This window comes from Ranitomeya variabilis, chromosome 4 (genome assembly GCF_051348905.1).
Source record: "Ranitomeya variabilis isolate aRanVar5 chromosome 4, aRanVar5.hap1, whole genome shotgun sequence".
Lineage (NCBI taxonomy): Eukaryota > Metazoa > Chordata > Amphibia > Anura > Dendrobatidae > Ranitomeya > Ranitomeya variabilis.
In genome coordinates this window covers 68919511-68946600 of record NC_135235.1, presented here as the reverse complement: position 1 = coordinate 68946600, position 27090 = coordinate 68919511, and the positions used below count along the sequence as shown (strand labels likewise).

The following is a 27090-nucleotide window of genomic DNA, read 5'->3' as shown; positions in this document are numbered from 1 at the left end:
CCTTTGTTCACAAATTTACCTATATTTCTATATAATAATAATAAACTGGGTAGCGTGATTAATGAATGATGAGACGCTGCTTTTTTCTGTACAGAGTGAATCAAGTGAATTATGCCAAGTACTGCCCATACAGTGGGGTTGGGGGCCCAGATCTACACAGAGGCCCTCCGGGGGGATTCTCCTGTTATCCTGTGGGCCAGTCCGAGCCTGTTATCGATCCTATAATTTACAAGATTCCATGACTATATATAACAGTCGTGGAATAGCGGGACAAGAGGTCATGAAATCACATTCTTGCATCCAGCATTACAATCCTGCTCTGGAGCACATAGCAAGAGGAGCAGGGAAATATTCACATTTCTGCTAGAGTTTTGGGCTGGATCCCCCCTTTTAGCGACGTCATGTGACGTTTCCTCTGCACACACCCTGGGTAGACTCCTGGACAGAGAAGTCTGTGCTCCTCAGCAGTGTTGGGTTGTCCCTCCCCGGCTGTGAGGACCCAGACTCCCTGGAAGGCTGACTGCAGAAAGCTGAAGACCCTCTGAAGGAGCTGTAAGTTGTCACCTTATTATTACAGACCACGGCACATATGCAGAATCCTACAAGACCCTGTGTCTCCACCATAACAAGGAGCTGGAATAAATGATTCATTCTCCTGGCTTTCCTAGTACTTTCTCTTGATGTGTCAGCTGGTTGATCTCAAGCACCTACAGCAGGACTGGATTACTGGTTTATATGACTTTATTTTCTATTGTCGTCATCTGGAACATTTCGGAGATGATCTTGTGGTTGTTGGTCAATATCTGAAGTTACTGTAACGGTGATGTGATATTTACCACCCTACAGATTACATGGGATCACTCATGGGGGTCAATATATCCCACATCATCGACTTTTTGTAAATTATGGCCCTTATTATTTTTATTGCCAATAAGAGGTAAAATCTGTAACACTGCCTGGTCTTCCTCACATATTGTATTAGGTACTGAATGATGATTTTCAGCACTTCAGGGTCTGCCGTATGTAGTTACGCCACCAAGACTGATCTATAGCACTGCTTTAGTTGCATGCATGTGCTATGTGGAATAGCTGTATATTTCTTACCGTTATTTCATGTATTATTGTGGCTATTGGCTGCACCGTTTTACAGGTTTATAGGAATGCATTCAATAACTAATTTGTCAAAGCGTAGCAATTCACGGTAAAACTTAAAACATTTTTTGCCAAGTAGTTGTCAGCTGTGCAACTTTGGCAAAGTTGCTTTATTTAAATATACCCTAAATAAATCTGTTTTACAAGGTGCTCCTGGAAGGACACACGCGTCTTTTGGACACTTTTTTTTATTGTTCTCTTTAGGCTGGAGTCATAAGACTATATTTACTTTCATCGGATAAAATCGGTATAACAATGCTAATCACACTCTGATCAGACTCAGATTATGATCAAAGTGTGATCTGATTTTCTCGGATGAGAAGAAGATGGGGGGGGGGAAAGTCCCCATTCTGTCAATCCATGGAAATCGGACTGCACTCAGATGTCATCCAAGTGCAGTCTGATTTTTTTTCCATTGACTGGCATGGCGCGATACGAATATCAGATCCAAATCGTGCAGCATGTGATTTTTTTTTCCTTGGACAAATGCTGTCCTAGGAAAAAAAAAATAGACATGTGCATGACCCATAGAGTAACATTGGTCCAAGGGCAATCGGATAATTTGTCGGGTCGCACTCAGACCGAAAATGCCATCAGCTGCATGAGCCCTTACACTGTTGTCATTCATTACTTTTGTGCACTTGCCGCGATGCGTACTACTGCAGTTTCATTTGTGCATATGGTTGGATTAAGCCGCACATTTCCCTCTTTGCATTTTAGAATTGAAATGTACACGGGACATCAGAAGAAATTTCTAATAGACGTAACAGAAAAAATTACAAATATTGCTAGTTTTGCATCAAAATGTTAGATTTTTTTATGCTTTTATGCAGCTCTCATGTGTTTAAAAAAAAAAAAATTGGGCTGATCTATACACAGCAGCCTGTTCATTACTGCCCTGAGGGTGGGGAGATGTGCGCCCCACATGAATACACATTTGCACATTTTTGTTGTGTTTTCCCGGACATTTAAACATGTATGCATTTCCCTACAATGTGGTTAATCTGTGCATTACCTGCAGTGACTTAACTTCTACCGGCTGGAAACCCAAGACCCAGCCAAATCCTGTGGAAATACTTTAAATTCTTTATTTTTCAATCTGTCAAAATGTAAGAAATGCAAAAATTAACCAGCATAAAAATAATGTGCATCAAAAACGTGTGAAAAGAAACATTCACACAGTAGAAAAGTGTGTCAGCTGCTCGCCAAACTCTTTCTCTGGCTTCAGCCTTTAGTGTGCAGTTTATAAGGTAAGAGAATAATCCCACAGGACTGATCCACAACCCTTTCAAAGTGTGTACTTGGTATTATTTTTTTATTTTTATTTTATTTTACTCATTTATATAGCACTTTCATATTCCGCAGCGCTTTACAGACATCATCATCATCATCATCATCAACATCATTGTTCCCATTGGGGCTCACAATCTAAATTCCCTATCAGTATGTCTTTGGAATGTGGGAGGAAACCGGAGGAAACCCATGCAAACACATAACATTTATTATACACAGCATTTTTCTCCCTTTTTTTTCTTTCACCTGTTATATCACCCCCACCCTTCTTTAGTTTTTTCTCCTTTCTAGGTGACATCCTGGATAGTATTACAAACAGGTCTGTACTAGTTTCTGTAGGGTAACGTTACGTGTTAACATACACAGGGGAATTCTTGGCCGTGGGCGTTGATCTAATATTCCCTCACTTGGGACACTTTCACATACATCAGTATCATTTTTCTTTTGAAAAAAACCCAAAAACTAATTATTACATCATACATACATACATACATGTGTCCCCTCCCTTCTTATTGACTTACACAATTATTTAAACAAGTGTTTGGTTAAATGTTTTTAATGGAACAAAAATGCAGTCAGATATAGATGCAAGTACGTTCAGACCACCACTGATTGCATATCGATCGCCTACCCTAAGGATAAAACATCAGTATATATTCCTGGAAAACCTCTAATGTGTTTCCGCATTGTGCTCTATCATTTTCCTGCAGTCTTTTTTTTCATACATGGTATTTTAAGGTTTATTCACAAATTCCAGGTGCGCACCAGACTGTGGCTGTACTGTATCACCTGGGACTGACCTCTCCTGCAGTACAGAGCCACGCGGGTTCCATGCACATGGTCCTGCACATATTTTACGCTGCGTTTTTCCTGCCAAGAGATGCAGAAACTGTAAAAATTTTTGCCCCAAATACTTAACGTGAGCACATACCCAAAGTTTTGGTTCCTACATTGTCACATAGAGGATATATGTTGTGTTTTTTTCATTATATGATTCACATTATAGCCTTTTATCCATAATTTTTATATTGTAGAAATTGACATTTCGCATTTAGAAGAGCGTTTTGCATGAAATGATCAATGAACACAAAGTAGTTTGGAACTTTACTTTGCGCTGAGCTCACATAATTTGCTATCTCGCCACAATATTATCTCTAGACTGCCAAGTCTGAAAAGGAAATGGAAACAGGAAGAGGCAGCGAAAACATTAAAATAAGATCACATTATCATTTTTATTTTGTTTTCTTCTATTGAGTTTCTTTCTTTTTTCTCTGCAGAATAAAGTTTGCACACTTTTCTGGACCTTGAAACCACAAAAGAATGGCTTCTTTAATATCTGAAAACTTGAAGTTCTTTTCTCTGTTCTTCAAGAGCAGAGATGTGATGATATTCAATGGACTGGTTGCGTTGGGGACGGTGGGCAGCCAAGAGTTGTTCTCTGTAGTAGCGTTTCACTGCCCTTGTTCTCCAGAGAGAAACTATATGTACGGACTGGCAGCTATCGGAGTGCCCGCCCTCGTCTTGTTTCTCGTTGGCATCATATTAAATAACCACACTTGGAATCTAGTAGCAGAATGTCGGAAAAGGGCGATGAGGAACTGTTCGATCCCTGCTACTTTCTTATTATTTGGATCCATAGCAGGAAGGGCAGCTGTAGCCCCCGTGACTTGGTCGGTTATTTCCCTGCTCCGGGGAGAGGCTTATGTGTGCGCCCGCAGCGAGTTCTTAAACCGCAACACATTTCTCGACTTTCCTATTGGCAGAGGACAAGACGACATGGCTAAATTTCCATGCAAAGACACCCCAACTGAGCTTCTGGTCTTCAAAGAGGAAGTTATACGGAGATTAAAGTATGAATCACAGGTAAGTTCTACAGTCCTGAAATCTGGCTGATAAATACACCTTACATAGAATGTAAATGTCATGTATGCGAAAAGATTTTCCAAGTCTCCCATCACATCACAATAAACGTTAATTGTTTTTTTGTCCCATTAATGACCATTGGAGGTAGGTATCTATGATCTATCAACCTGTGGCTCGGGGGCCCATACTGTGTGGCTCATGGCTATCTGCCAGCTTGGTGCATTAGTGCCAGGTATAAGTAAAACGTTATGGACAGTAGGTCTCCGGATGGTGACTTTTTTTGAGTTATTCTGCACAGAAGAGCAGATCTGGACGCACATATAGTGGTGGTGGGGAAGCTGGAGATACTATCATCCTATTACTTAGAGGGTTTTAGAAGCTGCATGCGATAGTATTGTGGGAATGCTTCATGCGAGAATTCTGAATGTGGGACCCCTGGTATGTCAGTATGCCGCCTTTTAAAGGGAACCTGTCATGTTGTATTTAGCTATTCAACAAGCCCCCAATGTGTTGTTAGTGAAGCATTATGCATCACTAAGGCTACTTTCACACTAGCGTCGGGCTCGGCCCGTCGCTGTGCGTCGGGTCGACGTTCCCGACGCTAGCGTTGTCTCCGCCGCACAACGGGGGCAGCGGATGCATTTTTCCAGCGCATCCGCTGCCCCATTGTGAGGTGCGGGGAGGTGGGGGCGGAGTTCCGGCCGCGCATGCGCGGTCGGAAAAAGCGGACCGTCGTGAGCAAAAAACGTTACATATAGCGTTTTTTGCTCCCGACGGTCCGCCACTGCACGACGCATCCGTCGCACGACGGGTGCGACGTGTGGCAATCCGTCACAATGCGTCGCTTAATGTTAATCAATGGTGAAAAAACGCATCCTGCAAACACTTTTGCAGGATGCGTTTTTTCGGCAAAACGACGCATTGTGACGGAATGCAGTTAACGCTAGTGTGAAAGTAGCCTAACATGTTTTTGTCAAATAAAAGCTCCAAGTATTATGTTTTAAAAAATCACGTTATATCATTAGGGGACTCCCTCATATACCTTTTGTTTCAGTTATAGGGGTGGCGATTTTATCATTTCAGTCACGGATCAGTCAGTGCCAACTGCATTGTGATTGATTGCCATGACTGGACCGACATCACGGCAACCACATAGCAAATCCCGCACAGGCGCACTGCCCACCCACACCCCGGGCATGCTCACTGACTCTGGGTGTACAGCCCCAGCTTCATATCAGATGTGCGCATGCTCCGGAGCCGTTCCGTGGCTATATGAAGTGTGAGCGCGCCACCGAGTCCACTCTGCGCTCTGGCGCATGCGCACATCTGATATGACTCTGGGGCTGTACACTCAGTCAGTGCGCATGCTCAGGGAGCAGATGGGCAGTGCGCCAGCACGGGATTTGCTAGGTGGTTGCCATGACATTGGGCCAGTCATGGCAATCAATCGCAATGCTGTGGACGTGCATAATCTCAAAACCACACTGACTGATCCGTGACTGAAATGATAAAATTGCCATCCCTATGACTGAAAGCACCTCACATACCTTTTCTTTCTGTGAGGAAACTTTGGCTGTAATTGGGGCTGAGGATCACAGAATGAACTAGCTAAGTTACTGAACATAGAACGAGCTCTAGGGAGGTGGTAACTGGACTGACCGCAAATCTGATCCTGACCAAACACACTGAAGGTAGCCGGTGAACGTGCCTAAATTCCTGGACGTCTCGACGCAGCCTGAGAAACTGGCTACCCCTATAGAGAAAGTAAGACCTCACTTGCCTCAGAGAAATGACCCCAAAGATATAGGAAGCCCCCAACAAATAATAACGGTGAGGTAAGGGGAAAATACAAAACGTAGAAATGAAAACAGATTCAGCAAATGAGGCCCGCTAATACTAGATAGCAGAAGACAGGCAGGGAACTGTGCGGTCAGTAAAAAACCCTATACAAAATATCCACGCTGAGAATTCAAGAACCCCCACACCAACTAACGGTGTGAGGGGAGAAACTCAGCCCCCTAGAGCTACCAGCAAGCAAGGAAATCACATATTAGCAAGCTGGACAAGGACAAATAAATAACCAAGGAACATATTGAACACTGATGATCAAAAAATGAACAAACAGAAAACTTAGCTTCTCTTGGAGAGACTGGTAACCAAGGTAGGCAGGAGAGATCAAAATAGCACTGAATACATTGACAGTAGGCAACAACTGATAGTCCAGGTGAGCTAAATAGGAAACCAGCTAACATAACGAGACAGCTGATCCAGCCTCAGACCTGCAGAATGACACAAAGAGCCACCAGAGGGAGCCCAAAGACCGCACTCACACAGTACCACTTGTGACCACAAGAGGGAGCCCAAAAACAGAGTTCACAACACCACGCTGTAAATCCATCTGAAGGGGTTAAATCATTTTACACCCAGGAGCTCTGCTAATGCAGCTGTGCTCCTGACTGTAAAACTTGGTGAATGAATGGAATGAAGAAGAATGTACTGTAGTTACCTCGAGTCGCGGTGATGCGCCCTCTGCTGGATGAACTCATATGAACTCGAGCCTGGGAAAATATTCTGAAAAGTTCTGAATAAAATATTCATTACCCCTTATCCCACCTCTACAGGGGAGTGGGAAGAGAGAGGCTAAGTGCCAGAATAGGCCCATCTTCCAGATGTGCCTTTTCTGGGGTGGCTGGGGGCAGATGTTTTTAGCCAGGAGGGGGCCAATATCCATGGTCCCTCTCTAGGTTATTAATATCTGCCCTCAGTCACTGGCTTTCCCACTCTGGCGGAGAAAATTGCGCGGGAGCCCACGCCAATTTTTTCTGGGATTTAACCCTTTAATTTAATAATAATAGCAAAAATTGGAACAGCACAAATCCTTTACAGACAGCCCGTCCTCCGGTTGTTACCAGTCCATACACTTCAAAAAAGCAGGCAGCACTCCATTTTCTTATAAATAATATGCAGGATTTATTTAAACCCACATCTCTGTGTGACATTTCGGCTCTGAATGAGCCTTTCTCAAGCCCTTTAATTTAATAGCTAGAGCCACAAAATTTGACACAAAGACACTTCTTACATTAGTAAAGAGGAATATGTAATAAAAGAAGGGATATGAGATGGTTTACTGTATGTAAACCATGTCTCATATCCTGGGAAAAAAAAAAGGGAGGTGAGACCGCGCATGAGGGAATAGGTGAGCAACAACAATGATGGTGTACAGTGCCACAAAGGATGTTGGCAGGAGGAGCCCCTGCTGAAAAAATCGCGCAATGCTATGTGCAAAGAAACAGCTCAAATGAGGATATACCAGTCCTCAGACAGCCTGGGCAGAAGTGTAATGAACACTGATGTGTGAGTAATATCGTCACCAAATTAGATGGTGAACATACCTGTGGATACCACCAGTTCTGTGGAAGGGCTGTGGGTATGCCGGTGAGTATGACGATCTACCCAGCCAGGATTTCCAGGTACCGAGATGACAGATGCAGGGCTGAGCGTTGAGCAGTGAAATGAAGACTCCGGCGTCCGGTCAATAACTGGGGTACGGGGTCGGCAAATGTGGAAGCGCTGCTGCACACAAGTGCTGAGCGAAGGCTACGTAGAGCCAGGGAAAGCCCCGGCCGGTAGCGTCCCTGGATACGAGCGCGAGGAGAATGGCCGACAAGGAGCTGAGCGTGTGACGTCAAGAGTGGGATAGTATGTTCCAGTTCTTCTCACTCAGAGCATTACAGTTCATAATAGATAAGCGACTGGAGAACATCACCAAAACTAGTTGCCTTATTGAACAATTATTTGCACAGCTTCATGAATATAATCTCATCAAGGACATACAAGATCTAGCTGATAATATCTTATATAGACTCAAGGTGAAAGAGAAAGACATTATAAATAAGAAAATTAGAAAATTTCAAAGAGACCACATACCGGAGGAAGCATATATGAATTACTCTACGCCAAATATATCAGGTGACACATCTAGTAGCAATATGGAGCAAAAAACAGAAGATTTATTAATACTGGATGAATACAACATGACACCTACACCCAATGAAACAGAATTTTCTGCAGTATTTTCGACATATGCTGAATCCAATTCTACACAATATACGCCGGTGGTCACCCGTAATAGAACTTATTCAGGATCACCAGTTACTGATAATAGGAATTCAAATCGGGATAACATCTTGGAAATTTCTATATATCCCAGTACTCCCCTCGACGAGCATGAGGATAATCACCCATGCCTCGGAGGTTCCATCCATATATCTAATAGCTTTTCCCCTTTATTTGTGGGTGATGGCGACATGGGTTCCACCACACCACAGGGGTTTCATGAACAACCTCTTAGTCAACGGGTGATATCCCCCCAAAAGAAATCTGCATATCCATGCATAAGCGGGACCCACACCATATCTGGGGGAAATACTAAGAATGCCTCAGCCCCCGTACTCCGTAAGACTCAATTACCCACTAGTAAACCTAGGGTCAATATACCCGATAGGAGCAAGAAGCCAGGTGCCAAGAGCACTATGGCACCAAAGGCGTGCTTGCCGATCAACCGGGATTTTTTTCGGGTAAAACCCACAAAACCAAGAGAGGTAGGAGGGGGAGGAAACTCACCAAAGCGAAAGTGAACACAGCACCTGGCAATTCACAACAACAAAAAATATTCAACCTAAGCTCACATGAATTGACATCTAGTGAAGTTTCACTCCTCCAAAAAGGGCTTAAATTCGCACCCACCACCAGTGGGAATCCATTCCATTTATACATATGTATGAAGAAATACCTGAGAAACCTGTCTGTTAAAAAATATTTTTATAAAAAGAGCAAAACCACGATGGGGCCTGCTAACCAAGATCCTGGGGAGTACATTCATACTTCTCTGGCAAACCCATCTACCTTTAATCCCATCCAGGAACAATCAGAGGCGTTTTCAACATTTGACAGGCTGGTCACTAATGACATCAGGAAACTACACAACAAGAAAAAACCTAGATTTATACCCCAGAATTTGAACCGTCAAGAAAAGAAGGCTATTAAAGACATACAGGAAAATAACGACATTATTATCCGCCCCGCGGATAAAGGAGGGGGGATCGTCGTTATGGATCGTACAATGTACCATCAGGAATCGGTCAGACTCCTTGGGGATGAAGTCACTTATAGGAAACTAAAAGTGACCCTACACTATATTACATTAGAAAATTACACAAGAGTACCACATGCCCTCCGGGCAGGCCTATTATTTCAGGCATCAATAGCCTCACAGCCAACCTGTCACAATATGTTGACACACATTTGCAGAAATGTATGCAGCTTATACCAGCTTACCTGAAGGATACGGGCCATATTCTGCAAATCCTGGACCAGGTGGAATGGAAATCTAACTACATCTTGGGAACTTTGGATATAAAATCCTTGTACACGGTCATTGACCAAAAGATGGGTTGCCATATTGCAGGCAACTTTCTTCAGAAATTGGGCACATATCCTGAAACACAGGTATCATTTATTAGGGAATGTATTGACTTTATCCTACATCACAACTATTTCTGGTACGAGGGGGAGTTCTTCTTGCAGGTGTGGGGCACTGCGATGGGTACATGCTTTGCCCCCAGCTACGCTAACCTCTTTGTAGCCCAGTGGGAGGAGTCCTATATTTACACCTCTGGATGTCTGCGTCCGGGGTTAATTCTCTGGCGCAGATTCATTGATGATGTGTTGTTTATTTGGGAGGGCCCAAGAAGTGACCTGGATCTGTTTATTTCCAGCCTCAATGATAACAACTTTGGGCTGGAATTCACACCAACGATCAGTGCCACAAACGTTAATTTTCTGGACCTTAATGTATATGTAGAAAACTCACAGCTGTACACCAAATGCTACAGGAAAAAAGTGGATACTAACAGTTTTATCAATATTCTCAGTTGCCACTTGCCCGTGTGGCTTACTAATATCCCTAAGGGTCAATTTACAAGACTTAGAAGAAACTGTACGACCCTGGAAGACTATAATATGGAGGCAGAGGTGTTGACTCAACAATTTCTCGACAAGGGCTATCCATGTTCAGTATTGGCACAAGCTAAACAGGAGGTGAGGAACACATCAAGGTATTCCCTGCTGTACAAAGAAGAAAAAAGCACGAGTTCAATTACTACGAATGTGCGTGACCAGATTCAGGGATTACCTTTCATTACCCAATATCATGCCGACCACTCTAAATTTAAATCCATCATCCGTAAACATTGGTCCATTCTGCAAGGGGATAAAATTATAGGGGACCATTTACTGAGTAAACCCAGATTTATATTCAGGAAGGCCCGTTCTTTGGGCAGTTTTATAGCCCCCACAATCAATTCACAGGCCAAACAGGAACCATGTCCTGGCATTCGTAATGATGTTAGGCCTGGATTTACGCCCTGCGGCATGTGTTATGGATGTAGGAATACTTCTTTTAGTAAGGTCCATTGCACGTCATTCAAAGATTCGGACTCTGTTAAGGAGTTCAGAATCAAAGAAAGTCTCACATGCTCCACCTCAAGAGTGATTTATCTTATTGAGTGCCCGTGCAAAAAATTATATGTTGGCCGTACCAAGAGGCCCCTTATGGTACGAATAAAGGAACACCTTATGAATATTCAGAAAGGTTTTGCAGGCCACCCCCTCTCGCGGCATTTTTGTGAGAAACACGACAAATCCACTAAAAATGTGCGTTTCCTTGGGATCCAAAAAATCCAACAGAACGTTAGAGGGGGCAATCTAATACAGGTCATGTCAAGAACTGAGTCCAAATGGATTTTTTCCTTGGACTGTCTTGCACCCAAAGGCCTCAATTATGGGCTAGAATTATATGCTTTTTAATATAGGGCCACATGGTGGTTTCCCATTTTTATTGTTCCATTTTATTGTATCTTATTTCAGAGTCATGTTTTATTGGTATTACCAGTCTTTTAGGATCACGTATATTAGGAGTTGTCATTTTTATTGCTTAAATTATTAAAATTGCTTTTAGTTATTCATATATTTATGTACTCCTATTACAGCTAGTTTCTTTCACCGTATTGTTTATGTATTTGATGATTTTTCTCCTATAATTATATATTTTTCCATTACGCTTTATAAATCACGTTCCAGCGCATGCTTATCGTATGCAAACCATCTCTTGGTAGTCACTATTTTATATGCTTACAGCCGCATTGTAGGACACTAGGGTTCCATTCACTGACTGGGCGGATGGGTGGGGTTTTCTATGAGGTGATCGACAGGGATCTAGTTTATAAGCGGTGACGTCACACGCTCAGCTCCTTGTCGGCCATTCTCCTCGCGCTCGTATCCAGGGACGCTACCGGCCGGGGCTTTCCCTGGCTCTACGTAGCCTTCGCTCAGCACTTGTGTGCAGCAGCGCTTCCACATTTGCCGACCCCGTACCCCAGTTATTGACCGGACGCCGGAGTTTTCATTTCACTGCTCAACGCTCAGCCCTGCACCTGTCATCTCGGTACCTGGAAATCCTGGCTGGGTAGATCGTCATACTCACCGGCATACCCACAGCCCTTCCACAGAACTGGTGGTATCCACAGGTATGTTCACCATCTAATTTGGTGACGATATTACTCACACATCAGTGTTCATTACACTTCTGCCCGGGCTGTCTGAGGACTGGTATATCCTCATTTGAGCTGTTTCTTTGCACATAGCATTGCGCAATTTTTTCAGCAGGGGCTCCTCCTGCCAACATCCTTTGTGGCACTGTACACCATCATTGTTGTTGCTCACCTATTCCCTCATGCGCGGTCTCACCTCCCTTTTTTTTTCCCATTTATATTTGTGTCAGGGCTAGCGTCAACCTGATTCTGATTCCAGCTGCTGAGGGTTCTGTTCGTTCACGTGATTTTACGCTGGTGTATTTGTTATACAGCATGTCTCATATCCTGTCGGGTTTGTGAAGGAGATAGCAAAAGCCGGCAATTGAATTACCGGCTTTTCTGCTATCTAGCGCTGAATTAAATAAATATATATATATATATATATTAACCAAAATTCTAAAATCATCTCAAGAAATCTGGGTAGAGATATCAGTATATCTAGTAAATACCCAGACAATTTTTATCCGCTCCATAAACTACATGCAGAAGAAGGAGAACCAGGAGCATATGATAAAGATGTATACAAAAAAATCTTTATTGATACAAAACATTAAAAACGGACATCAGTAATAATAATACGTATTCCAAGACATCACAAGAACAAGGGGGAAAAAAAAAACCAACTCACTCCAACCTTAGTCCAAAATCATGATTGCATAAAGAGCTAAAAACAAAAGCTCCATGTGACCAGTATTAGTAGCGCGGGAAGCTAGGAGAATCGCTGCTGTGCCTGGTGTTTCTAATAAATCTCGAGCAAGTACATCATGTTAACCCAATAAATAACCCATGCCACAGCAGCAACTGAAAAATATAAGCTTACCAATGCAGAGGGGAGGAGATGGAAGGGAATCCCGCTGGTGAGATGGCCCCGACGCGCGTTTCGCAGCGCTAACACGCCGCTTCCCTTGCTGTAAAGATAAACCTGACACCATGCTATAAGGATTACAGCGCTAGACAGGAGCGTCTGGCTTTATATGTGGTATTGTGTGTGGTTTTTGTTTGTGTCAATGTTCCTGGTGTTGATTGGGACTATAGTCCTTTTTAAAATATTTATTAAAAGTTAAATTTTATTTAACACTACTACCTTGCTGCTAATTAGTAACCATTTGATTGGTAGTCATTTGAGATATTATTTCTTGTTTATTGGGACATGGCAGGCTTTCTGACAAGAGGCATCAATACGGATACGTGGGTGGCGGAGGCCAAGGAGGTTTTTTCGGATAAAACATTTGTTCAACCCAAATATACCCCTTTTTACAGCAATGCCTTTAATGAATTAACCAAAATATACAAAAATCAGATTTCTAGCTGGTGGGAGGTGCAAAGCCTTGAGAACTATCTAAAAGCAGGCATTGTTCCGAGACACCTGAGAATTACATTACAACCAGGTTTTAGATACAGAGGTTGTTCACTAAGTGACAGGTGGGAGAAGGAAGCCACCTCAAGTTCTTTAAGGTTTATGAACATCCTCCTGGAAGAGGAGAAAAAAACTCTTGCAACTACCAGTGATCTCCTTCGAGAACAGATAGAGATTACAAAGAAATTTCACGCTGAACCTGATTTTTCTTCTAAAGAGACAACACTCCAAAATACCATAGAAAGGTATCAGTATAACTTGAAAGAACGCAAACACCGCAATTTTGTGCGGGATTTGCAGGAATTCAAGGAGAACAAGGCGTACCACCTTCCCACTGGCAGAAATTATTTGGGTAATTCTAGGAATTTGGAGACAGATATTTCTTCAACTGATACAGACATTTCGGATTCTGAAACACGCCCTAAGGGCTCTAAGGGCAGACAGAGGGGTAGAGGTAACCAGAGAGGCAGACCTGGGGATAGGACGGGCATTACCCGTTTTTTAGACCAGGGGTACTTCCTGAGGAACAAAGGAGGGACGAACAACTAACAGAGAATAGTCTGAATCAGATTGTGAACTTGTCATCAAGAGTTTTGAATGATATAGAGCTTCGTGTCCTAAATAGAGGTTTAAATTTTGTGCCAACATCTGATTTCCAACTGTTTGAGGGTGTCAAAGACTTACATCTCTTCGTGAGAAAACTCAAGTGGAGAAAACATTTTATTAGACAGGATAAACGCACATGTATGGAAATGAATATCCCTGATACCTTACTCCCTGATATTAGACTATTATATGGCCTATCAGATCCAACACCAGAATTTTCGGGGGAGGGCCCTTTCACAAATTGTAAGCTTAAAAGTTGCAAAATGCCCCCGAGTCTAGGTGATCAATCTACCTTGGATGTTTTCCTAGAATTAGTAACAAAGGATTTAGAAACCCTAGCTATTAAAAGAAATAAGGGGACTAAATTTAATCTTTCTAAGGAGGAAATGGGGGCATTATTAGATCTTGAAAGGGATTGCAATATCATAATCAAGCCCTCAGACAAGGGTGGGAACACGGTGGTGATGAATAGCAGTGACTACCAGTCCATGTGTGACAACATCCTAAGAAATTGTGAGTCATATGAACAGCTTAGGGATAATCCTATTCCCATTTTCTCCAGGACTCTGAAAGAAATCTTGAATGGAGGAATTAGGAACAATTTGATTGATAAAAATGAGTACAGCTTCCTATACCCCACACATCCAGTAATGGCTACTTTTTACTGTCTCCCGAAGGTACACAAAGGTTTGGTACCTTTAAAAGGGAGACCTATAGTCTCGGGAATTGGGAGCATAGGCCATCATGTGGGAATATATCTGGATAGGATTCTTAAACCGTTTGTCCTGTCTCTAAACTCTTATACCAGGGACTCATCGGACCTCTTGCGCAAATTGGATGGGATGACTCTAGAGCCCCATTCTATTTTGTGCAGTATTGATGTGGAGGCTTTGTACTCGTCCATCAATCATTCTGATGGGATGAGAGCAGTGGAATATTTCTTGAAGGGAAGGGGGCAGCAGTGCTATAGCCACAATTCTTTCGTTTTGAAACTCCTCGATTTTTGTTTAACCAGAAACGTTTTTGTATTCAACGGTCAAATCTTCCACCAGCTCAGGGGCACTGCAATGGGTAATTCCTGTGCGCCATCTTATGCAAATTTGCTCCTGGGCTGGTGGGAGGAGTCCATTGTTTTTGGTGATCAATATGAGGAAGAGTGCTCAAAGATTAGTTTTTGGGCACGTTATATAGATGATGTTCTATTGATTTGGAATGGCGAAATATCTGAATTGACCAACTTTGTGGCGAGACTTAACGTCAATCCCTTAGGTCTGACCTTCACTTACGAGTATCACAGAGAGAAATTACCTTTCTTGGACATTTTCATTCAAAAAACCCCAGAGGGTCTGATTAGCACAAAAACGTACCGCAAACCTACATCAACTAATGCCCTCTTGAGATGGGATAGTCATCATCCAATCCCACTCAAGAGGGGTATTCCTAAGGGGCAGTATATTAGGATTCGTCGGAATTGTTCATCGGAGGCAGATTATCGGGAACAAACCACTGACTTAAGACAACGCTTCCAAAATAGGGGATACCCGGATGGGATCCTCAAAAAAGCCTTTAGAGAAACTAAGGACATGAGTAGGGCTCTACTCTTGAATCCGGTCCCTCATCAAGAGGAATCGCCTGTCTGTCGCTATATTACTACCTACAATACGGGAGCCAATCAGGTGAGGTCGATTCTAAATAAGCACTGGCCAATCCTACGGATGGATGGTGACATTGGAGATCTAGTGGGAACCCATCCTTCGATCACCTTTCAAAAAGGTAGATCGATAGGAGACAGAGTGGTACATAGCCATTTTTGTCCTCCTAGAAGTGATACTTGGCTTACCAACAAGACCAAGGGATGTTATCGCTGTAGTGGCTGTGTGGGGTGCCCAGTTATGGAAACCGGACAGGTGTTTATAAGTAATGTAACAAAACAGGAATACGAGATCCGTCACTTCATCAACTGCCGGTCAAAGGGGGTTATTTATAAAGCAACTTGCCCCTGCAACATGGAGTATGTGGGAAAAACAAGACGGCAGCTAAGGAGAAGGGTGGGTGAACACCTGAGAGATATTGCTCTAAAGAGAGATACACCCCTGGCGAGACATATGGCCACAATACATGATGGGGACACAATGGGTCTTAAATTCATGGGGATCGACAAGATAGAGGCACCAAAAAGGGGCAGTAATTGGGACAGGAGGATTTTGCAGTGTGAGACCAAATGGATCTTCCGTCTTAAAACTCAACAACCTTTGGGTCTAAATGAGACCCTTACTTTTGGTTGTTTTCTATAAGCAATATTCCTTCTGTCCCGAAATAGCCCCTATCTGTGGGTCTTTACTATTTTAATGGAGTTCCTCTTTCCTGCACTTAGTGAGGCTCGGTGGTTAGGATGAAATAGGGCCTGTAGGGACAGCCTCCGTGGAGTGGGGGCGCCAATTTCTCGTTTCTAGTAGGGCGCCAACCCCCACAGGACAGGTAGGATCTCCATTTAGGGCTTGTTTAAGGAAAACCTAATTCATATTTTGGCCCATATCCCACTGATCTCTGATGTCACCACCATCATTGTTGCTCCGCATGTCATCAACTGTATGAAGAAGTCGATATCTATGACCTCAGTTTGTTTTTGGTTTTCCTTTGTTGTTTTTTCTGATTTTTTCCATTTTGTTCCTTTTTTATGGAGGAAGTGTCATCTAAGCATGCTCTGTTTGAGCGGGGTATTCACATTTTTGAATGCAAGATGGATTTATAATTAGTGCATATGCACCGTACCATTTATAGCCTATATAGGTATTTTGATGCCCTTGTTGGAAAGCTGCCAATGTCCCATTTTTTCATTTATATCCTCCTTCCATTAATGGAGGTAGTAGGATTTTTTGGTAAATGTCCCCCCCAAAAAAGAGGTTTGAAACATTTCACCATGTTACTCTGGGGGTTTAAGTATTATATTTGTTTTCAGAGCCTGGTTAGGCTCATTATGATATCAGGCATTAATCATTTACGTGTACACGCCTCCGGGGCATAGTTTTTTACCCCGGATACCTCCGATAATATGGTCGTGCGTGTCAGAATGCGTTTCACGCAATCCTTTGGAGGTGTGACCAGGATTGGTCATGTGACGCCCTGCATACCCGGAAACCGCGCTTGAAAGCGGAAGAGAAGCATAGGAGAGGCGTACATCTACAAGACGGCGCCTTATATAAAATGAAGTACCCGCGCGCGGTGAGTCAGGTCCTCCTGTGTGACGTGCTATGACTGGCACACACACATACATTTTTTATACTGGGCATCTCCCCTGATGATAGAGCCCAAGGAAACGCGTCGGGAGATTGAATACCAAGGAGGCTTCCCATAGGGTCCGTTTACCTTGGAGAGAAAAGGGGTAGTAAGTAGGATTTGTGGAAAATCCTCCCCCGGTCTATATGTATCGGACGCATGGGATGACGCTGTTAAGGAAGGTCCCTGGAGCCTGGTGAGACCGTTCCTTTTTATACCCCTGAATGCTATAAACATGCTGGTTTTTGCGCACAGATAGTAGGCTGGGCACTAACAAATTGTGTAGCATTGTGATAGGGTATTGCTATTTATGGTGTAGTAAAGATAAACCTGACACCATGCTATAAGGATTACAGCGCTAGACAGGAGCGTCTGGCTTTATATGTGGTATTGTGTGTGGTTTTTGTTTGTGTCAATGTTCCTGGTGTTGATTGGGACTATAGTCCTTTTTAAAATATTTATTAAAAGTTAAATTTTATTTAACACTACTACCTTGCTGCTAATTAATACTGGTCACATGGAGCTTTTGTTTTTAGCTCTTTATGCAATCATGCTTTTGGACTAAGGTTGGAGTGGGTTGGGTTTTTTTTTCCCCCTTGTTCTTGTGATGTCTTGGAATACGTATTATTATTACTGATGTCCGTTTTTAATGTTGTGTATCAATAAAGATTTTTTTGTATACATCTTTATCATATGCTCCTGGTTCTCCTTCTTCTGTGTGTATGTATGTATATATATATATATATATATATATATATATATATATATATATATATATATATATATATATATATATTTTATACCTATTCTATGTGTAGACATTTATTCTAGCTATTCTATTCTATTCTGTCAGTGTGATTTTACTGTACACCGCACTGAATTACCAGCTTTTCTCTATAACACCGATGCGTATTTCTCACAAGTCACACGCATGGTCCGTGTGTAATCCGTATTTTTCTCGCCCCCATACTTTCATTGGCGTATTTTTTGCGCAATATGCTGACAAACGCAGCATGCTGCGATTTTCTACGCCCGTAACATACCGTATATTACGGATGCGTAATATATGGCAGATAGGAGCTGCCCCATAGAGAATCATTGAGCCGTGTAGAATGCGTACTTTCTGGACGTATTTTCTGCGCTCATACGTCCGTAAAATTCGCTAGTGTGACGCTGGCCTCAGTCATGTTTCCCACTTAGGACTCGGCTGGTCCATACCTTACATGATCGGCCAATAATCTCATCTTTTCCCACTCTGTATGCCTCATAGAGGAATTGTTTCACTGATCGTGCACAAGGACTTTCCTTCTGATATTCCCCACTAGCTGGAAATAATCCAATCTCAATTAGCTAAGATTTTCTGAACTACTGAGAGGCTTTGCTTTGAATTTCTATATCCACCTTTTTTCTTGACTTTTGTTATATTTTATATGGCATTACCTTTTTTTTTTTTTTTTTTCCAATGTTCTAACTTAGATGAACCGGTGAGGGGGGAACAGGGTGAGCTTGAGTATTGTTAGATAAGCAGAAAATTATATTTTACATTTTCATTATAGTGCAGATATGCGCCCCTGTTGTTGGGGGTCAGCATCCGCCTTACTCGCTGTTATGTCAAGTGATCAAATAAAGAGATTTCATTTAAAATAATAAATATTCTGCACTAGTAAATTCCTGCCTTTGGGATCTGACAGGTGTTTCCTGTGACCTATCATAAATGCCAGCCACATACTGGAAACATGCTCAAGAGGGAAAGCTGTGCTATTTCTGTTCACCCTGTGATATGTTTCCCAGTGTGAATATATCTTATAAAGGTTTCAATAGTGTAAATCACCAATAATATTGTGTATATGTGTAAGCAGGTTGCGGGATGTAGTGACAGACAGGAGGCAGAGAAAGGGTTAACAAACTTAGCAATTTACTTAAACAGGGTATTAACTCCTAGCAGGGAGATAAATGGTTAAAGAATAGGCAGAAGAAACAACAAGCACGAAATATTAGCAGTCCAGTTATTAAACTTAGTGACTTTGATGCTCCTCCACCGCAGATGATCCCGCATGGGTTGTAGTGTAGCGCCCCCCACTGCCGCAGGGCCGAGGGGTACCCGGTACCGGGCCTCTGAGTCTCTGATCTGGGGTTGTCACGGTGGCTAGACCCGGTCCGTGACCCTGCTGAGGGGCGTACAATAATAGATGTGGATGGTGGTGGAGGTGTGGTGTAGTAAATAACGAGGACACCAGGTTGCAGTCTCTTTACCTCTTTACTGAAGGCTTCTGAGTCCTCAATCCGGAATACGGTTAACAGGGCTGCGCAAGTCCGGCCGGTCCGATGGCACCTCCAGAGTTCCCTTTGCAGGTGGAAATCTGTGTCTACCTTCCTGCGCTTGTGTTGTGGTCCTCCCCTGCTGTGCTTACGGGATAGTACCCCACAACTGTTGTGTCTGTTTCTCGTGTTCCCTCACAACTCGATTCTGATTTCTCCCTCTACGTCCCCCTGATCTTACGGTTAGGACGCACCCGTATGACGGGAGGCTCGGAGCTCTTCCGGGACTCTTGCATCGCCCCACTCCTGTTGTTACCCCCCTGTGTCTTCCTGGGTCTGGGTGAGACAGCCCGCCTGTAACTGACTGTCCTGCCGTAAGTTTGAACTTTGGCTTGGAGCTCTATACTTCCTCGGCGTTCCGGCCACCGGTTATGCGCCGCAATAGGATGTTGCCTCGTCTTACAGCACGACTCCTACTGGTATTCTCCTTGTTGCATTGATCTCGTTTCTCACTCAGCACAATAAATCTCGCTTCTTATCCTTTCTTGGGGTACCGCCGTTATATCGTGCAGGCGCGGTCCCGTAACGTTCTCTCTGTTCGCTAGGCCTCTGTCAGGATCCCACCCCTGACAGGGACCCCTCTGAATCTTCCCCTACAACACCCTCTGCCACAAGGTGTTGCCTGGTTCCAACCCAGTCAGCTTTCTGTCGAACTTCCTGCCTAACCCCCAGTTTTACCAGACTGTGAGGAGTGGCCTAATAAATAGAACCCTTAGCTCCCCCTGGAGGCAAGACTGTGAAATGTATTGGTGTCTGTGATACCTGGTCAGATGAACTCCTTCAGTGCCATCAGACGTACCATAGCCCCCCTTAGCGGCGGAGCCACAGTACTGCAACGACCAGGACTCTGGGGCGCTGCATGTAGCACCGGCAACAGCCGGGAAGAGGTCCACAAAGAGGGTCCTTTGAACAATGATCCGTCTTCTGGCAGCAGTGATCGGTCTCCGGTACCTTCTGCTGAGCCAATAGTCCATCAACTTGTGCGGGCAGAGCAAACCAGGCTGCAGCACTCTCGGGGTGGAACGTGGATTGTCGTCCAGCAAATGGCAGGGTAGGCCGCAAACGAATGTCCGATACTAGGCCGTCTCTCCTCCGCACGTGCGCAGTACTCGGGCTCTGAGTGGGCGACACCTCTCTCCTTCTCGGCCCTGCTGGTCACGACGGGAGCCGACAGCCACAGCTTATCGCAGCGCCGGTGCTCAGCAGGCACACTCCGTCTGGAGAAACAAAGGATCCGTGTCTATAGGAGACAGGTCTACTTTGCCATGTAAACTATAAATCCGGTCACAGATTATTTTTTAAAAAAATATATAAAATGTAAATACTGTACTTGAGTAAAATTCTAAATGTTGATACAGTCAATCAACACTCAGGATCAAGAGGGGAAAAACATACTTTTTAGGACAGAGTGGCTTATGTATTGTGGATGTACAGTGGGTACAGAAAGGATTCAGACCCCTTTAAATTTTTCACTCTTTGTTTCATTGCAGCCATTTGGTAAATTCAAAAAAGTTCATTTTTTTTCTCATTAATGTACACTCTGCACCCCATCTTGACTGTAAAAAAACCCAAATGTAGACATTTTTGCAAACTTTATTAAGAAAAGAAAAACTGAAATATCACATGGTCATAAGTAGGGTTGAGCGAAACGGATCGTTCATTTTCATAAGTCGCCGACTTTTGGCAAAGTCGGCGTCTCATGAAACCCGACCCGATCCCTGTGTGGGGTCGGCCATGAGGTACGCGATTTTGGCGCCAAAGTCGCGTTTCGTATGATGCGTTTAGCGCCATTTTTTCAGCCAATGAAGGAGTGTGGGCAGAGTGATGACATAGGGGTTAGGGGCGTGCACGCCTATGATCATTTTAGCGCTTGTGCGCAGCAGGGATTTGCAATGTGTAAAACGAAATTTTCGGGGCTGGGACGGAGAGAGAGAGAGAGAGAGAGAGAGAGAGAGAATATGAATGAGAATCCCCATTGACGTGCATAGGGTTTCGTGTTCCGGCCGATCCTCGACTTTTCGCAGTAATCAGCCGATTTCGCCCGACTCGACTTTTCAAAAAGTCGGGTTTCGCAAAACATGACTCTACCCTAAAAAGGTCAAGGTCGCTCAACCCTAGTCATAAGTATTCAGACCCTTTGCTCAGACACAGATATTTAAGTCACATGTTGTCCATTTCCTTGTGATCCTCCTTGAGATGGTTCTACTCCTTCATTGGAGTCCAGCTGTGTTTAATTAAACTTATAGGACTTGATTTGGAAAGGCACACACCTGTCTATATAAGACCTCACAGCTCACAGTGCATGCCGGACCAAATGAGAATCATGAGGTCAAAGGAACTGGCCAAGGAGCTCAGAGACAGAATTGTGGCAAGGCACAGATCTGACCAAGGTTACAGCAGAATTCCTGCAGTACTCAAGTTTCATTAGTGGCCTCCATAATCATTAAATGGAAGAAGTTTGGGACCACCAGAAGTCTTCCTAGACCTTGCCATCCAGCCAAACTGAGCAATCGTGGGAGAAGAGCCTTCATGAGAGAGGTAAAGAAGAACTCCAAGATCACTGTGGTTGAGCTCCAGAGATGCAGTAGGGAGATGGAAGAAAGTTCCACAAAGTCAACTATCACTGCAGCCCTCCACCAGTTAGGCCTTTATAGTAGAATGGCCCAACGGAAGCCTCTCCTCAGTGCAAGACATATGAAATCCCGCATAGAGTTTGCTAAAAAAAAGATGAAGGACTCCCAGACTATGAGAGATAAGATTCTCTGCTCTGATGAGATGATGATAGATCTTTTTGGTGATAATTCTAAGCGGTATGTGTGGAGATAACCAGGCACTGCTCATCACTTGCCCAATACAATCCCAACAGTGAAACATGGTGGTGGCAGCTTCATGCTATTGGGGTGTTTTTCAGCTACAGGGACAAGATGACTGGTTGTCATTGAAGGAAACATGAATGCGTCCAAGTACAGAGATATCCTGGATGAAAACCTCTTCTAGAGTGCTCTGGACCTCAGACTTGGCTGAAGGTTCACTTTCCAACAAGACAATGACCCTAAGCACACAGCTAAAATAACAAAGGAGCGGCTTCAGTACAACTCTGTGACCATTCTTGACCGGCCCAGCCAGAGCCCTGACCTAAACCCAATTGAGCATCTCTGGAGAGACCTGAAAATGGCTGTCCACCAACGTTCACCATCCAACCTGACGGAACTGGAGAGGATCTGCAAGGAAGAATGGCAGAGGATCCCTGAATACAGGTGTGAGAAACGTGTTGCATCATTCCCAAGACTCATGGCTGCACTAGCTCAAAAGGTGCTTCTACTCAATACTGAGCAAAGGGTCTGAATACTTATGACCATGTGATATTTGTTTTTCTTTGTAGAAATTTTTGTATATTTATTAACATATTTCTGTTTTTCTCAGTCAAGATGGGGTGCAGAGTGTACATGAATGAGAAAAAAATGAACTTTTTTGAATTTACCAAATGGCTGCAATGAAACAAAGAGTGAAAAATTTAAAGGGGTCTGAATACTTTCCATACCCACTGTACATATACCAAACTAGACTGTGGCCCGATTCTAATGCATCGGGTATTCTAGAATATGCATGTCCCCGTAGTATATGGACAATGATGATTCCAGAATTCGCGGCAGACTGTGCCCGTCGCTGATTGGTCGAGGCAACCTTTATGACATCATCGTCGCCATGGCAACCATTATGACATCTACATCGATACTGTGCCCGTCGCTGATTGGTCGAGGCGAATTCGCGGCAGACTGTGCCCGTCGCTGATTGGTCGAGGCAACCTTTATGACATCATCGTCGCCATGCTGTGCCCGTCGCTGATTGGTCGAGGCCTGGCGGCCTCGACCAATCTGAGACGCGGGATTTCCAGGACAGACAGACAGACAGAAAAACCCTTAGACAATTATATATATAGATTTCCCTTATCCTTTCACATCCTTGGGCTGAATTTGATGGACATGTCTTTTCAACAATGTAACTACTGTATGTGCAGGCTGCTGAAATTGGTTTCCTGTTGCACAATTAATCTCCTCTAACAGAACAATGAAAAAGCTAAAGATCGCGCTATCATAATCTAACAACTGCGGTGTGATCCCAAGTCCCTCATACACAGGAACAGTTTCTTGGCCAAGCACTCCGGTGTTTTTATGAGAAAGCTGCCGCAAATTACTCTAGCAATGGCTAATCTCCATCTTTAACTAAAGCATTGGTCTCTGAAATTCAGGAGAGAGAAGATATTGGCAGGTTCGGCTGACTTTATATTAATGTGTACAGTATGGAGACCTTTAATTAAATTTGATAAGTAGGCTTATACCCGCTCAGTGGGGGAGGTATGAGTGGTTGTCTTTTGAAAAGTCTCCCATTAAGGGCGCCGACAGACAGCAAATTTCTTGTCTCGATCGCATCACACTGCACAGACTAGCCCCGCACTTCTCCAGAGCTGAGCATGATGGCGTGATGTATTTCTATGCAGCTGTCACGCTCAGGTCAGGGGAGCCAATGGTCAGTCCGAGGATTGCAATGCGATCCTCACACAAGAAATTCGGATGTCTGTCTGCCCCCATACATATAGTCTTATCTTCACCTAGCTGGAATATTAATGAGGTTGTCTCATTAGAAGCAACCAACGTCTTGAAAAATTTGTCCTCTCAGACATGGGCGATCAGCCGATTTCCTGTCTCCTCTCATTCCTGGCTAATGGCTAATTTTGCCAGGGAAAGTCATGACCAAGCAAACAATTTCTATATGGATGGATGGCCATACATATCTCACTTTTGGCTTTCGGGGAGGCTCGTAATAGTACATCTGCACATGGGTTGTTTTTGTGCGGAAACTTAGCAATTGGTGTGTTAAACTGCCACTATATGCTTCATTTTTTTTCTACACGATCAGCATGTGTGTCCTTTTGTACGTGCACAATAAGGGTCATTATACTCTCACTTTTGCTTTTCTTCATCCAGCATCACTAACCAAGTGAATTCATCTAGATAGGAAGGAAAACTTGAGCTTGATACAAGCAAAAATGTATATACGATATATAATTTCATCATGTACTATCACTTTAGTCCAGCAGGTTTAAGTAACAGTGAAGTAACATTTTGTTAATAGGTTGGACTCACGCGTTCTTTTCTATTCTCTTGCAGTTTCTCGGCTGGATTCTAATCGGTGTGGTTGCTTCAACTATATTCCTTCTTAAGTGCTTACACCATTGTTGTTCTCCTTTGAGTTACCACCAGGAATCCTACTGGCACCAGTATCGTTTCTCTGAGAAGGAGCTATTTAACCGCACTGCCGAAGTCCATGCCAAGATCTTAGCCGCTGGTAATGTCAAGCAATTTTTTGGTTTTGTTGCTTTGAGTAAAGAAGAAAAAGAAATGGTAGCGGAATATCCAGTGGATGAAGTTCAGCCAAGTCCTCAGTGGAATGAAATAACAGGATTATACCTGTATCGGGAAAACAAAGGCTTACCATTGTACAGTCGCCTTCATAAATGGGCTAAAAAGGTCATTGGAAATGGCACGGATGGTGGAGGCACAGAAATGGCGCTGCTGGCAGTGTGAAGTAATGATCATTACACAAACTGTATACAATTGATATCAATACGAGAACTAAAAGGTACTAAAATAACTTAACGAGCACCTTCCTAAAAGGCAAAACAGGTCAATACAAGAGGTCAATCCATTTCTAATTGTGTACGGTGCTCTGGCTACATATCTATCTTGGACGGGGATTCAATTTTATAGAAAAGTGGTATATGCAACTTGACAATGGTTCAGGGAAGGAGTTTATGTATTCGTCTGTCTGCAATCACTTTCTTAAATCTGTTGTGTGCCATTTTATACATTCTGCACTGCCAATAATCTTCAAAGCATAAGGGATCCCATCTTGCTGGTGTCTTTATCCATGACTCCATCTGTGGCTTTTGTCTGAATTCCAAACAAAGAAGTTCAGACGTTCATCAAATGGAGCTTCTATGATGCAAATGCCTCAGTTTTACCTACTTTCTTTTTTTAGCCAGACTGGTGTAGTCTACTTCTTCTCATTTGATGACTCATCTGAATACTGCTTTTTGGGGATTCAGGTGGAAGCCCCAGATGAAGCTATGAACTGCGAAACAGAAGTGATGTGAGCTCAGCCTACACCGGTGCCTAGTGTAGACAGTTCCCCACATGATGAGTGGTCGATTGGGGCATTATCAGTTTCTCTTTGTATTTCCGTCTCCTCTTTTCTCTAGAAGACTTTTGAAAACCACGGATGCCCACTAATCCCAGGAAGACTAGGTCAATTAAATATCCGCTTCCATTCTATAGGAGCCGATCACAGATGCTCATAGTGCTGTGAGCCCCACAAGTTTTGCATCTTCGGTAGCACAACGACTCTAAAGGGCTTGTAGAAAGTGTAGAGCTTTTAAAGGAAACCTGTCAGCAGATTTTTGCTAGGTAATCTGAAAGCCGCATGATGTAAGGGCAGAGACCCTGATTCCAGTGATCTATCACTTAGTTTACTGGGTGCAGCAATTGTGATACAATCAGTTTTCTCTGCTGCAGATCTAGCAGAGCTCTGAATGCTGAGCCCTGTATAACCCCGCCACACCTCTAATTGGCAGCTTTCTGTCAATATATAGTTTACATCGAAAGCTGCCAATCCATAGTAGGTTCAACCGTGGTTCAACAAGGAAGCATGAGACACCCAGTCCTGCAGTGATAATCCCCTGCTAATGAAACACTAATTGTAGTGAAACAGCTGGACGAGCACGTGACACATGGCTTGAATCAGTGTTTCTGTCCCTGCATCATACTGTTCTTATGTTACATAAAAAAACATGCTACCAGAGTCTTTAAAAAAAAAAAAACATTCTGAGGACTCTTGTATACTATAGTATGTCTAGTGCAGGATGCAGGACCCCATGGGGTGATGTTTACTCGTTCTTTTGGAGGCCTACGTTGGACACAAATGGATCAGTTTTTCTGGGGAAGATTCTTTTGAAAAGTAAAGATGTTGTTTATTTTTACTTCAACTGTTGCTGCTGGGACCTCGGACAATCTTGTAAATCTTATTGATTAGCCACTGGTATTAAATGCACTTGTATAATGCTCCAAATCTTTGATACCATGACAAATCGGTGCTTTGGTGAGACCAGCGGATTACAGCTGAACATATCTTGGTGGAAGAACAGGAATGTGTATATTGTGCCATTTATATTGGAATCTCTGCTGCAGAATTGGCGCTAAATAAAACAAACGATTTGGATCTTTATAAGTGCTAGAATCTCTGATTAATTTTTAATTGAATGGAGTATGGTCCCACCTGGGTACTGGCTTCTAAAAAAATTAATCTGTTTTGGATATGTAATAAATGCTTTGCAACTGGGACTGACATCCTGAGACCGCCATGGTGGTATGGGTGGTCTCCTCGATGAATGAATGTTGATTACAGAATCATTCGGCATATTGTTACCTCTTGAATATGCGTTTATGTATAAGACTCAGGAACTCTTTTATTGGGGCATCTTTTCATAATTAAACTTTACAAATTTTCACATAAAAA

General features: G+C 43.3%; 1 protein-coding gene across 1 annotated transcript; it reads left to right on the top strand.

The window, feature by feature from the left end:
* The first annotated feature begins 304 nt into the window (after positions 1-304).
* CALHM2 (calcium homeostasis modulator family member 2) lies at positions 305-27090 on the top strand. The gene is made up of 3 exons (XM_077258681.1): positions 305-552; positions 3723-4308; positions 24687-27090. The coding sequence occupies exons 2-3, from the start codon at positions 3766-3768 to the stop codon at positions 25101-25103; spliced, it is 960 nt and encodes a 319-aa protein (XP_077114796.1). The 5' UTR covers positions 305-552; positions 3723-3765; the 3' UTR covers positions 25104-27090.

What these genes read in the sequence shown, in the direction of transcription:
- CALHM2 (XM_077258681.1), top strand. Translation starts at nt 3,766, where the DNA reads ATGGCTTCTTTAATATCTGAAAACTTGAAGTTCTTTTCTCTGTTCTTC. An exon ending in GATTAAAGTATGAATCACAG is followed by an intron (nt 4,309 to 24,686) that starts GTAAGTTCTACA and finishes ATTCTCTTGCAG; the next exon opens with TTTCTCGGCTGGATTCTAAT.